Genomic DNA, 15,425 nt, shown 5'->3' with positions numbered 1-15,425 from the left:
TTCACTGACAGCAGCAAATTCACCGCTGTCAGATCCATCTATCTGGACCTGCTCAATTGATCCAAAAGTCAAGGCATTAAAACCACCCGCTCAAGTGGCGCAGGGCAGTGAAGACACCGCGTAGAACAGGAGTTGTGAAGTTGACAGGAGTTATGCAAGCTACTCTGCTACTCTACAACTGCCACCAAATTTTAAGGTAAGTGCAGACCAGGCCTCAGTCTCGGACAGTTTCTCAAATTTGTCACCTAAAAAGAATGGCTCAGGTTTGGGAATCTCCCTCACATCCTCAGCCATGAAGACTGAAGCAAAATTAATTTAGTTTCTCCACAATGGCCTTATCTTCCTTGAGTGCTCCTTTAGCATCTTGATCATCCAATGGCCTCACTGGCTATTTAGCAGGATTCCTGCTTCTGATGTACTTAAAAAAAAAAAAAGTGCTGTTACTTTTTGAGTCATTGGCTAGCTGTTCTTCAAATTCTTTTTTTGCCTTCCTAATTATATTTTTACACTTCACTTGCCAGAGTTTATGCTCCCTTCTGTTTTCCTCAATATGATTTAACTTTCACTTTTTAAAGGATTCCTTTTTGCCTCTCACTGTTTCTTTTACTTTGTTGTTTAGCCACAATGGCACTTTCTTGGCCCTTTCACTAAGTTTTTAAATTTGCATATACATTTAAATTGATCCTCTATTATGGTGTCTTTAAAATGTTTCCATGCAGGAATTTTACTTTTTGCACTACGCCTTTTAATTTTTGATTAACTAACTGCCTCATTTTTGTGCAGTTCAGAGTGCCAATGCTCTTCCTGTTCGCTTATTCGTAACACTTATATTATTCTGCCTATAGTTCTCATTTTTATTTTCATGTCACAAGATTTTTCAAAACTACATCTTCTACTACTTTTTCCTACCTTACTGTTTGTTAAAACCTCTTCTCCTTAAGAGATCCTGATTGTTAGCCTAAAACATGACCTTCATAAAGCTGCTAAAAACTCTTTTCTCCCCTGAGCAATCCAAAAAGAAATCAATATTTCTGAAGATTAAAAATAGAGAAACCAAAAGATAAGGCCAGGACATCTCACTGGCCCAATATACAAAATAAGCTTACACAGAGCAGAGTTTTCAGAAAAAAGATTTTTGTCTAATACATGGGATTTGAATCAGTTTATAAAGCATATTCCAATATTATATTTACAACGTCAAAACTGTACTTTTCAAACGATAAAGTTTAGAAATAACAAAGTCACCTTATTTCAGTGTTCACAATAATTCTTTTCCAATACAAAATGTTATACATTGTCTTTTCAATCATAAGGAATGAGAGTTAAGAGGAAAGTTTGTGTTACAAGTCTACATATATGTTAAGGGTTTTAAATCACAATATCAGAAATCAGAAGAGTAAAGCTAGATTGTTATTAGTTCTCAGCGTTGCACATAAAGACAAAATAATACACATTCCAGGGCCTAAAAGGAGATGATGATCTTTGTGTCACTAAACCCACTAAGATGCATCTGAGACCTTGGAATTCAAAGCTTTGTTTTACATAAAAATGCATTACTTAATAAATATTTGAAATTCATAATCAAAGCCCCTTTTTATTTTTAAATAAATTAAAAAGGTTAAAATGTACTGTTCAGGAGACATTGTTAAAGTGTAAGATTCACTTTTGATTCGGAGAAGGCTAAACTGCAAACTAGTCTAATTAGCTAAGTTAATTATGCCTAACACACACAGTTATTTGTGGAGGTAGTCTGGATGTGCATGTTAAGTGTTAACATTAGTGCACTAAACACAATGATTCATAGGTAAGACCCAAACTACAAAACTGCACCTTAAATGTTTATAAAAAGCTTATCACTGAATTATCTAGGAATTCCTAAAAGGAACATTCAATTTGCTGCAGGAAAATAAAGTAAATTAGGTAAGTTTGAAGTACATAAGGAAACAATAAATACTCACACCTAAATTAACAAAAAAATATTTGTTTCCCATAAAATTTCCTTCTGAGCATTCATGTTTTACAGTAAGTCTTCAGCCCCCTGGAAACTAGAGTAGACAGAACCAAACCTGTCAGTCATTGGTATGGGATTAAGCCCTGTGCTCTGCATACTATGCCAGTGACACAGCTTTCTATCTCAGAGTTGTATTAAACATAACATCTTAAAGTTCAGTTTAAGCAGCTAGTTAAAGTTTAAGTAAACGTCATCTATATTTAGGTACCAGGTTAGAGTACCAGCTAAAAATCATTTGTCTCTAACACTCGAGAGTGTGAACAATTGGACAAATCATACATTTTTATATCCTGATCTCTAAAACCTAAAGTGGGATTTTAATCAGCAGTGCATCAATTCAGGGACAGGAAGTATTTTGTGAAAAGGATTAAAATATATTTAATACTTTATACACAGAAAAGCCCCTAGGAAAAAAATATCTGAGGCAATAAGCCTGCAATACTTTTCTGCAGTTGCTGTTAGCTGAGTGTTACACCTTTAAGGTGTATTTTGGTAAGGTGCAGAATGACTACCAGAGTTTGCTACTTACATTTCCTGGTACAAGGTACCCAATCTTTTGGCCCTGGAAATAGCTATTGCACAAAGAAAATGAGTTCTTAATGATAATGGAGTGAGTTCTGATTTGTATACCTCAAATATACATAACTTGATCCATCTGGAATGAAGAATGTCTTTAAAGCTCATGATACAGCACAAATTGTGCTGATTACCTCCTGAAGCTTTTAAGTCATTTCCTATATTCTCATGACTCAGCACACATCCAGGTTATACCAAAATTTCTTTCAAATGCAATGACTTAAAATGAGATAATGGAAAAACGATCTCATGACCAATGGAAAATTATGCTGACCTTTGAAAGGTCTGTGTTGTTTGCCAGTAGCAATCAGACCTCCATCTCAACAGACAGAGCCCCAATTTTGTTAGGAGCCATGTGTACACAATGAGAAAGACAGTACCTGCCTCAAAGAGCTTTAAATCTAAATAGAGAAGACAAAGCAGGCGGGGGTAACAGAGGTATGGGGAAATGAAATTAATTGATCAAAATCAGTAGCAGAAACAAAGCAAGTCAGTACCAGATTTAGGAATAAAACCCAGATTTCCTAACTCTCAGCCTACTATGCTATCCACTAACATGCGTCTCTCATGAGACATTAGGAGGATTTTAGTCTAGCCAATTAACCTTATATCCTGAAATGTCAACGTGAATAAGTCTATCGGGGAAAGCTGGTAGCAACCCTTGTATTTGTCAAACATTTTCCATTATGAATTATTCTTTTGGCCTTTTCTTTCAGAAGCATTACTACCTCCACTGTTTGCATTAGAATTTTGAAGTTTGGCAGAGGAAATCCCATCAAGCTGCAGAAGTGCTTTTTCTTTGTCCCATTAAATTCCATTCAGATTTGACTGAAATATAAAGTGTTAAAAACTACCATTTCCATTCACTCAATGGCATTCCTCAGGAAAATTTTAGCAGACTCCCTGCCAAAATAACTGAACATTCTGAACCCAGTCTCATGAAGCTGTCAAAGCAATAATAATAGCACTGCCACCACACAAAAAACACACTCCATTGATAACACCAGGGAGTTGCTGCAGAAGCTGGAGCATAGAGAAAGAAAGGAAGCCAGGGCTAGACTCTCCACTCCATAAACGCCTGAATCCAGCACACGACCCCTCACTCACTGGGCATATTATGGGAAAAAAGCACTCCCACCCCCGAGGCAGGGAGAGATATGGGCTGGACTCCCCTCAACCATCAGCACACAACATTATAGGCCCATCCCCAAACTGTGAGGCTGGGAGAAAAAAAGCAGGCTGAGTTTTCCCTCCAATCACTCCCTGGACCCAGCAACCTATCCCCCAACTTATCCAAGGTGGGAAAACCACCTTGTACTGTTTGTCACGCGGGCTGGCTTGAGTGTGGTGGCATTTAGTATATTGTGTGACATTAGTATGGCGGAATCATGATAATGCATGTGAGATACATCATGTCAGGTACCGTTAGAAAGAATATATCGTGCTGAGTAAGATACTAATGCTTATGTTCATGTATGTAAAATGAAAGTTATGGATGTATTGCTATTTCTGTATGTCAATTTGGGCTGGCTGCGACACACCCCAGATAGAGAGGCGGCAAGACAATAGCCTGCTTAATGGCCCATTGAGGCACTCACAGATGGGAGGGGCCCAAGCACACCTGAAGAGCCACCAGGATTGGCCCATGTGACTCCGGACTCCAGTTTGGGTCTTGTGACTGTCCACAGGCCGCATGGCCGGGAGAGGGGGTTTATAAGATCAAACCACAGGATCCCATTTGGTCTTTGCTCCTGTCCAGTCTGCAGACACACACCTATCTCTGGATCAATTCATCTTGCAACTGAACCGAAGGACCTAGACCCATTTGAACCAGAGGGAACTATACAAGCCTGCAAATCCACATTTCTTCCAGAAACCTGATGTATATGGACTTTTAATCATTTGTATATCTGTGATTTGCTTTAACCCTTTAACATTTCTCTCATGGTTTTTCTTTCTTTCTTTCTTTTTACAATAAATCTTTAGTTTTAGATACTAAAGGATTGGCTGGCAGCGTGATATTTTAGGTAAGATCCAAACTTATACTGATCTGGGGCTGACCCTTGGGGTCAGAGGGAACCTTTTTAGTAAAGAGCATAGAGTTATAGTAACTGGTCTCTTTACTGGACCTAGTGCTGATTTGGGAGCCAGGAACTGGAATGCAGTAAAGGGGGCTGTGGGCATTTGTGGACTGGCTTCTTGATATCCAGTGTGGGGAAATCAGAAGCAGTTCGTGGCTGGTTGGGAAGCCGGACTTCAGTGTCACCCACCAGCGCGGGGAGAATCGGCTATCCTTTTGCAGCCTGCCCTGACCTTGGCATTATCAGTTGGCTACCTTGGGCACGGACGGGTCACACTGTTGTCAACTAAATGTAGTTAGTCCTATAAGTCAAGCAGCAACGTATAAGAATGTCTACACTGGAATCAGGAGATCTGACTGCAGCACATGTAGGCATACCTAAGCTAGCTTTGATCAAATTAGCTTCCTAAATATAGTAGTGAAGCCACAACAGCACAGGTAGCAGCATGGACTAGCTGTACGAATATGTACCCAGGGTCCTGAGAGGGCCTGTACATGGGCAGTTAGCATGACACCACCCATAGCTTCACTGCTATATATAGCATGCTAGCTTGGGTGCACCTATGTAAACAAAGGTTTGAATGAGCTCTCCCCTGACATCTAGTGATGAGCTGTGTGGGGAAAAGACTTCAGGGCCAGACTGTATTTACATGGACACACCTAATTTGCTTAGGTATCCAGCAGACAGAGCTGCTGTCCAAGTAATCAGTTTTGACTGGTGCTGGGTAACAAATCACTTTGGAATTGAATGTAGGGGATATGAAATGTTATCTTTATTGTATGAGTAAAGGGCAGCAGGACTGTTCGTAATCTATCCTGATTGAGGGGGTCACTTCCAACTAAACTGCACTCACTAAGCAGGGGATTCGGATCGCAGGTCCTAGTGGAGGGGAGAAAGGGTGGGGACAGGTGTTTCAGCCTGGTGGTGTGGACTCTGCCTAAGACTCATAGGCACCATTTGAACTTCCACTGTTTAAAGAAGGAGCCAATTAGGTTCCATTGAGGAGGTTCCCCCAATGTTGCTGAAATCACTGAGATCTGGGTGGAACCTTTAAAGACCAACTCGCAGAGGTCACAGTAGAGAAGCAGATGGCAGCAGAAGGTGACAGCATGCCGCCACTGGTGGCAGAGCAGACAACAGCATGGTGGAGTGAATGGTGGCATGACAAATGACAGCAGCAGAATGAACGACAAGAGCAGCGGTGGCAGCAAGTAGCGACCCGGAGTCAACTGCAGCAACTGTGAGCCAGTTGTGACAGCAGCAGCAGTAGAAACATTGCTCAATGTTTCTTCCCCAATCCTCCAAACGGTTAGGTGAACCACATGAACACACCTCTGAACTCTGGGTCTTCGCTGATCAAGGACAGCAGCTGAGAGTGGGGTACAGTGGAGGGAGAAGGAAGGGGCATGTTAAAAGAACATTTGTTTGTTGGACTTTCGCAACACAAGAAATGGTGGCCAAGGACACTGCCCAATATACTCTGGGGTGGGAATTTTGCTCATGGTCAGAGGTGTTTGAATCATGATTATGGTGTTTTCCCAAATTAAAGGTTCATTTCCCCTTTTAATAAAGTTTTTTCTGCTATACACAGACTCAGTGGTTGCGAGTGGGAAGTACTGCCTCTTACAGGTGCCCATGGGTGGTATTTAATTTTCTCAGATTACTGAGTGGGAGCTTGAGCTTGTTCTGTGTTGTATTGTTCAGAGAAACCCCCAATATTGAACCCAGCCCTTGTTGCTGTCATCTCAACCTGCCAGAAGCGTCACAGCTACATGTACTGCAATCACATCTTCCAAAAGCAGTGTAGTCATATCTGTGTTGTAATGCTGAAGGTTCAGGGCTCAAACCCTGCTGATGATGCATGATATGGGAAAGGGTGCTGTTAGAGTTGCACATCATTTTTTTCCCTTTTTTCTGTAATAAGCCTAGGAAGTTACACACAAACTACAGTTAAAGACTATCATTTAGGTTACAATCAGACACTCAAAAGTTAGGAAAGGCTATCTTGAATTATAGTTCCCTGTGCAACTTAAATTCTGCCCCACTGTATAATCAATTCAGTGAATTGATCGTTTTACAATCAAAGCAAGCATAATCAGACCCTTAAACTGCATTTTTCCCAGTTTTCAGCAAGACACTGGGTATCACTGTCAGAGATGGGGCCAGTAGTTTGCAACTATTTAAGGTCTTCAAAGTCTGATTATTCTACCACCGAAGTCAGGGCAAAACTCCCATTAAATTAAGTGGTGATCTACTTGTGATTTGACCTTTAAGATGATTGATATTACTGCAGTCCATGTGGATGATGATAGAATGAGCTTCTAGATCAATTAATTTTATCTTTAGACACAGTAATAGAATTAAAATGAAAAAATCAAAATCAGGTTCTTTGCTTGCTGTTAGCAATATGAAAAAGGCAACAAGAACACCATAATGGGAAAAGAATTTTCATCTTCATGAACAGATTGGACTGCTGTTCCAATCATCAAATAATTCATGTTTCTTAAAATTTACCCCCATCTCTCAATATGAAGCAATTAAAAACCAATCATTAAGCCCCCTGGTTTATCACAAATCTATATCAAATGCCATCAAATTAATTAAAAAACAACTATTGAAAAATGTGAACTGCTGGCTTCAGAAGTCTCTACTTGTCAGTTTCCTCTTGCTAGTTTCACTGTGTAGATTTGATGAACTTTCATCGCAAAAGACAATGCTTTTATGTAACAGGATATAAAATTAGATCCCCAATTTCCTGATAAATGCCACACTGATAACCATAGAAAAAATATCCAAACTACTTTACTGATATGGCAATTGTATTTTTTCAAATTTGTGAGGAGGTGATCATTAGGCTCCACAATCAATCCTGGATTATGTCTATGTACAGCTAAAGCATAAGTGTTCTCTGAAACAGTTTATATTAGAGGTTCTCTAGCAGTGGTTCAGGTACCACCAAGTATGAAGTGGAAGGTAGATCACACCTAGTGAGGACTCTTCCTTATTTCAAGCTGCTAACTGCATTGCAAAAAATTCTTAAAATATTTTCAAAATATTTTCATAGTACAGTTTTTTGTAAGTAATTGTTCTATTTGCCACAATTATATTCTGCAGTCTTAAATGGAATGGAGGTGGTTCATGTGATTACAAAATGCAGAGGAGGCGATACACAGGGCAATCTTTGTATTAAACTGTAGTCCATGCTAAGAATAAAAGTTTCAGAATCCTTGGTCTAGATCACCTTACATAGGTATGAATTATCTTCCATTGATAGTCAATGTACTATATAAAATATAAAATAGTAGGAAAACACAGACAAAAGAACACTATTAGACAGAAAGCTACATAATGTAGAGCAATGGTTCTTAATCTTTCCAGACTACTGTACCCCTTTCAGGAGTCTGATTTGCCTTATATAGCCCAAGTTTCACCTCACTTAAAAACCACTTGCTTATAAAATCATACAAATATGCAAAAGCGTCATAGCACATTCACTGAAAAATTGCTTACTTTCTCATTTTTACCGTATAAGTATAAAAAAATCAACTTGAATATAAATATTATACTTACATTTCAGTGTATAGTATATAGAGTGGTATAAACAAGTCATTGTCTGTTTGAAATTTTAGTTTTTACTGACTTCTCTAGTGCTTTTTATGTAGCCAGTTGTAAAATTAGGCAAATTTCTAGATGAGGTGATATAACCCCTAGAAGATCTCTGTGTACCCTCAGGGGTACACATATCCCTGGTTGAGAACCACTGAAGAACTAAATACTCTAATTAACTGAATTGTGCTGTTTTAACAATAAAAATGCACTGTTTCCTCTTTCTACTCAGTATCTAAATTGTTTTCTTATGATTTAAAAAACCACAGTAAATTTTAATTTCCCGAGAGTATATGTTTGCCTTTCCCAGACCTAGCATCAGTTTCTTCCATGACCTCACAAATGAAGAACTAGCTAAAATAAAGTCAAAACCTCCAAACAGAAAGAAGCAGAGGTTTAAAAAAGGTTTCCCTTTCCATCTTAACTCTCGTGCTGAAGTAAGTATTTAAGACAAATATATTTACATATCCAATTCAACTTTTTAAAATGTCAATTTGAAAAGAGGTTCCCTTCCACTAAGGAATTCAAACAAAGCATATTTAAACTCAATTTTAAAACAGTACAGTAGAACCTCAGAGTTACGAACACCAGAGTTATGAACTGATCAGTTAACACACACCTCATTTGGAACTGGACGCATGCAATCAGGCAGCAGCAGAGACAAAAAAAAGCAAATACAGTACAGTACTGTGTTAAACGTAAAACTACTAAAACAATAAAGGAAAAGTTTTTAAAAAACTGACAAGATGAAGGAAACTGTTTCTGTGCTTGTTTCCTTTAAATTAAGATGGTTAAAAGCAGCATTTTTCTTCTGCATAGTAAAGTTGAAAGCTATATTAAGTCAGAGTTTATTTGTAAACTTTTGAAAGAACCACCATAACATTTTGTTCAGAGCTACGAACAACCTCCATTCCCAAGATGTTCATAGCTATGAGGTTCTACTGTATTTTAAATATGGTTCTTAGACAGTTTAGCCTTGTCTACACTGGCCAGCCAAACCAAGTTAGAAACTGTCCAATAAACAGTTTTCAAACACTCTTTAAAAGGAAGTGTAGCAAAGACTAAAGAATATGTATTTAGGAACAAAAAAGGAACTGAAATAGATTCAGTTATTCTAACCGGCTAGCACATTCTGCTCTAAATGTACTTTAAATCATCCACATCCATCACAGTACTCAGTCCAGTTTCGGACCTAATCCAATGAAGTGTTAGAACCTGGCATTGTGAACTCCTTGGAGTATAGGCATTTTAATATGTTTAGCATGGACACCTATCATGCTATATAAATAATACACAAGCACGTGTGCTTGTAAAAATACCAATACAGAAAAGGATATTTTCCTTCTACAGTCTGCATCCTTCTGCACACTGAATGAAATAGTTAGCAATAGCACTTCAAATTTAGTGAATTCAGGATGTGTTGTGACAACAACTACTATTTATTTGCAAAATGGAGCATTATCATATATGTACATATATATACAAAAATGTATATTTTTATAATGTTGTACATTTTTAAAATGTTTTTATCTTAAAATCATAAGATATTGTTATTTGCAGTGACTATTAATGAAGCGTATAGAAAGTTTTGTACCATCAAGAGGTCACTGTTTAGAGATCCTCAAAACATGAGTTTTTTCACTTTAAGTTACAGCCATTATGTTTTATGCACAACAATTTCACACCAAGTCTGATCTACCAGACAACTATGGTAATGCATGCATAATGACCTATCTGTCATGCACGCGCACACACAAATCTGAAGACAAAAGTGGCAAATAATATTTTTATGGTCACTTTTGTGATATAATTAGTCTCTAGGTTTAAATTGAAGATTACTGGCATAGACACAGGAAAACAATTGCCACAAGAGAATTTTACATCTTTAGATTATGTTCCTGGGAATAAAAATTAAGAAAGATCAGAAAGCTGACAAGATAAATACACTGCACCTGATATTTACTTTACATGTCCATTATAACACAGAAGAACAAATGTACGTGTCAAAATGCATGTTTTGACAGGTATATTACTGTACTCTGTACATGCATACACCATGTACATCAAAGGAATATAATTGCATAAACCCACTATACCTTTGTGCTCCCCAAATAAATTACCATTGAGTGAATCAACTATACAGGTAGTGACATAATCCTTTATAATATCACATTAGAATTCTAATGCAATCATGGCATAGAGACCTTCCCTTCACTCCCCACCCTTCACTGTGATAGTAATGCATGCTGGTATCATGAGGCTGTTCCTGCACCTGCATGTTAGTTCTGCTGAATGGGCAAGATTGATAAACTCAGTACCACAACTGTATTGTCAAAGCAAGGAGTCTGAGCTCTAAACTAGGCAACTAAGGGAGGAAGATGACAAGGTAAAAAGAGCGCGTGTTCTAAATTCACTTATCTCCAAAGTCTACCATAAATTTCAAACAAGCCATAAAAAAAACTGAAACCTGAAAAAGCAAATTGTCTTAAGTGGGTCAAACTCCCCGCAGCCTCTTTATATGCATTGTTTTGCATGCCACAGCCTGCCCTTTCAAGTAGAGCTACCATGAAGGGGAAGAAATAGGTCTTATCAGTACACAGGAATAATATCCAGGGGTGGGGAGGGGGTGAGAAGTTCACATACATCTAATGAATATTATTGTGAGCTAGTATTTTAAGTACATTGTGCAGAATATCTGAACTAGTATCATTGTGAGAACATCTAAACAATCAAAACTAGTATCGCACAGTAAACATGCATGCGCATGCTTACCTTCACTCTCCTGTAATGGTAGGACTGGGAGTGTAATAGTCATTACCTTGACTACTAACTTTCTTTTTAAGAAGGGAAGCTGACAATAGAGAGAAATCTGAGTAAGGAATGAGAACATGCCAAATATTGTGAAGCAGCATTTTCAACTGCCAACTGGAGAAAACAAAACATTCAGAGATGCATTTCAACAGTAGTGTTTTCTGTCAAACAATGGACAGCAACCTGGTTTAAGAAAAAAGTACCAGGCTGCATTTTTATTTAATTCTGCATGCACACACACTCAGCTACATACACAACAGCAGTTTACTCATTAATGAAGGATTCTATAAAATACAACATTCCCAAAGGCTACAGAGTAAGCATCAAATTATTATAAACAGATAAAAGCTTTCAAGAAGAATGTTAATATATTCATTAGTATTAGCTATGCTATTAATTGACGTTTGTTAAACAACAAATATTATCTATACATAAAACAACCTCCATGCAGGGTTTATCAGATGCTCAAGTTATGATTTCCTAAAATGTTTATACTTGATTTTCAGCTCAATGTAAAATAAACCCTCACTTAGCAAAAGCCTGTGGAAATTATAGAGGAGACAATTTAATAACATACATGTACATAAATTAATCTTCTTACATTGCAACAGCCTCATAACATGCTCTGAATTTAAGAATTGATTGTTAATGAATTATGATTTAAAAATCCTTATTCACCACCATGCTATTTCACATCACACTTCAGCTAAGCCCTATATAGTGGGATAGTATTTTTTTCTGCCTTGTGGAGTAACTGTAGACTATGGTCTTCATTTCTCATTTCCAAAGACATCAGTGAACACAATTTGGGAAAAGGGTTAAGAGAGTTCTTTACGTCTCTCAGCAGTAACCCCAGGTTAGGATAAGGAGCGGAGCTGACTAATTCCAAAAAGTGGTGTTACAAAGTAATCTCTGAACCCTAAGAACGTCTACTTTAACACAAAGGCCTGGGGACAGAGCAGGGGATCAGTAAGGTATTCTCTCATGTTTTTACACTGATATGGAGAATCCCAGATGACAGAAATGAATCAAACATACAGACCATTACTAATTTCAGGCACTACCGCACCTTAAGTTCACCATTTCTATAAAAGGTAACAAATTTGCAGTTGCTGGTGGGTGTCAATTTTAAATAAAGTATTGCAGAGTATAATGTAAAGAACCATCTCCCTACTTCCAGGCAATTATCACAAAGCAGACATGAGCATAAAACACAGAGTAACCTGGGTTAAGTAAACAAACAAACACTATTGTAGGTTTCCTTTAAAAATTATATATTCTCTCAAAATGAAAAGCCAAGTAGGATTTTAAAATAGAACATTACTAGACACGCAAGGGTATAAGAGGAAGAATTATCTTGTCATTAAGACATTGGACTGGGACTTGGTGATAAGGATCACTGGTAACGCTTTTCTTTGTTCTCCAAACCTTGCCTTTGCAATACAGGCAACAACTTTTAGAAGCCCATGAACCCTAAAAAAATTAAATATCAATTATTTCAATATATATTAATATGCATAAGTATACAATCATATATATTATACACACACGCGCGCACACACACACACCTGAATGTCCTGCCACAGTTAAAATACATTCTCCACACTTAATCATCCCATAACATGGTTCATATTCATAGGTCCCATGGCGCAAAATTTTTAAATTGGAAACTACAGGTGCTGTATCTTTCTTTGTAGTCACAGAATACTTTTTTGCTGTATGAAAGTGGAACTATCAAAGAACTGAACTTACAAGTACCAAAAAAGCTATTTCAGTATTCTGTTGTTCCCTAGCAACTAGAATCTGCTGATATTTTCTCATCACAAGTGGGTAATATGGATAAAATCTGTTGTGTTTCAGTGCAGTCATGTGTCAATGAAAGCCGTTCTGCACAGCAAAAAGCAACAAGCTATAAATAATATGGCAAGCCAGGAGATATGTTTTAGGAGATGTAGACATTGGCTTTGACATCTAAATTGATAATTATTGTATTTAAATCAAGAAGTTTGTTAAACCTGTCATCTGGAGAACACACATTACACTTGATATTTACTAAAACCACCACATAAGGGTCAAGTAACATACTAACAAGTCTGCCTCACCTAATTATTAAGGGTCACGTTCCAGCTCCCTGGTGAATATAATTCATACTGGGATTCCAGAATACTTGTGCATACAAAAAAAAGAGATTATCTGACTTAACTAGCCAAGATAAGGACTAGTTATTGAAAAGAGGAAAACCAGTTCCTACACATTAACTCCCTTTTTCTCAGAGAAACATGTCTCTTAGACTTCAATATAGGGAAATGAAAACCAATGAAGACAAAGGAAAAGCAGAAAATTCCTACTAAATAATCATTCTAGCTCAATAAATTATACCTCTATCACAGTACAGAGATTTCTAATGAATAATACTTCAAAAGAGAACAGCAAATAAAATGTGTATAGCGCTCTGTAAATATGTGAATGCTTGACCAAATTTTGGCATAAAATTTCTCTCAAAGAAGCAAATATTTTCCATCCAAGAAGCAGCTTTCTCAAGGAGTTTGCTTTAATTCTTTGCAGAAGGAGATGTTTGCTACATATGACTCAGATAAAACAGCTTAGTCATATGGCAATTTTGAAATCTTTTTGTCTTGTATCTGAGATGGAAAGCTACAAACAGCTATGTTTTCCTGAAATCCTCTGTCCTTTTAAAATAAGTCTTAGTAGCTTTCTTTACATCTAAAATTATGCCAGATTTTCCTTTTCATAAAAAGAATTTGGGCAGAAAAAATCTGATCTATTGGAAATGTCTAAAGTTCAAATATCCTTGATGACGTAATGGGGAAAATATCTTCTTAACAGATTAAGAAAAATACAATATAGCTCAAAGTGATAAGACAATGCCTGATTTAAATTTTCCATTTTGGGCATTCCATAATAGAATGAGGGTTTTAATTATCAAATGGTTTTATAAACTCAGCTATCCTCCACCCCCAATGTTAAACTGAGCAGTTTAACATCTAACAGAGTTCTATCCCCGGCTGTGTTACCAGTCTGGTGGCTGACCTTTCATGCCTCGGTTTCCCCGTCTGTAAAATGAAGATAATGATACTGCCCTCCTTTGTAAAGAGCTTTGAGCTCTACTAATTAAAAGAACTATATGATAAGTTGGTATTTCTAATATCCTGCTTATGGCTGTTAAGAGTTACTTAACCCTACAGGTATTTAGCCTAAGAATTCCAGACTTTCAGGAGTGACAGTTTTTCTACATATCAACCCTTGAACCTCATCTAAATCCTAGTATACTTTCAGAATTTGTATTTTTCTGCTACTTTAGAATCTTAGCTAGAAGTACCAGAAAAGGACTCTCTTTGCTAATTTCTCCTGGTTAGATTTAGAATATCTATTTTATAACTAAGAATTCATACCACACCCATAGTTTCAGTGTTACATTTAAAAGATATAGGTCACAGAAGCAGACAGTCACAGTCAAATGATACCAGGGGGTGGGGAGGACATTTAGATGCTTGTATAGTGTCCTACTAAATTAAAAGAGACCCCAAATTTAATGGAAGGTAATTGTCTCCAGTGGGGGATTACACCAAACCCTTCCAAACCATGTATCTATTGGAGAGATGAGCAGTAACTGTCAATTAGGCCATCAATATTAAGTTAACTACTCCTCCCCATTAGGTTTGTGTTGCAGCTTTCAACACCTTGTAAATCTTGCAACATTAATATTCTGATGGATTTTTTTACCTGCACTTTTACAGCATTTTCCATTTGAGGATCTCAAGCTATTATATTATTCTCTTAACGTGTTTCTACCATATGAAAGGGTTATTATTTTATTATAATTCTCCTCTGAAAACACTATTCTAGTAGGATTCCAGCTCCCAATGCTTGTTTTCTCTGGTACAAAATAGGGAGAACCTCCCCCAAAAGCACTGAGGTTTTTGGTCCCTAAATACAATTGTATTGGGTCAGGGAGCTAGAAATTACTTCTGACTATTGGTCACATGCCACCAAGACTGCTACCACTGTCTTCAGAACCTAAATGCATTTCTGGCGGGAAATGAAGAGTCTACGAAGAAAAAAGTTAGCCAATCACAAATCAATGTTTGAAAAATACCTTAAACAGAACAATGAAAACTAAGGGCTAGATGCACAAATGGAGTAAAGCAGCGGTTCTCAACCGGTGGTACGCGGAAGACAGCTCAGTGGTACACGAGACGAACCTTGCCGCCGATTCCGCCGCCGAGAAAGCTCGCCGCCGCCGAATCCCCCCCCCTGCCGCTGCCGAAAGTCCCACCCACCCTGCCGCCGAAAACGGTCAAACGGAGGCAGGGTTTCGG

General features: G+C 37.6%; 1 protein-coding gene across 6 annotated transcripts in view; it reads right to left on the bottom strand.

Moving 5' to 3' along the window:
• PRIM2 (DNA primase subunit 2) overlaps window positions 1–15,425 on the bottom strand; it is a 294,044-nt gene that overhangs the window by 215,465 nt on the left and 63,154 nt on the right. Inside the window, exon 8 of one of the 6 annotated variants that reach the window (XM_067565540.1) lies at window positions 12,350–12,558. The exons of the other annotated variants lie outside the window; for them this stretch is intronic. Coding sequence (XP_067421641.1) covers window positions 12,409–12,558 — 150 coding nt within the window. The 3' untranslated portion in view covers window positions 12,350–12,408. Of the gene's footprint in view, window positions 1–12,349; window positions 12,559–15,425 lie in introns of those variants that run through there. 6 annotated transcript variants of the gene reach the window in all.

This window comes from Emydura macquarii, unplaced genomic scaffold (assembly GCF_026122565.2).
Source record: "Emydura macquarii macquarii isolate MOO-44397 ecotype Brisbane River unplaced genomic scaffold, CSIRO-AGI_Emac_v2 contig_2680, whole genome shotgun sequence".
Taxonomy (NCBI): domain Eukaryota; kingdom Metazoa; phylum Chordata; order Testudines; family Chelidae; genus Emydura; species Emydura macquarii.
Note: the sequence above shows the minus strand (reverse complement) of the source record. Positions and strands in the feature narration are given on the sequence as shown.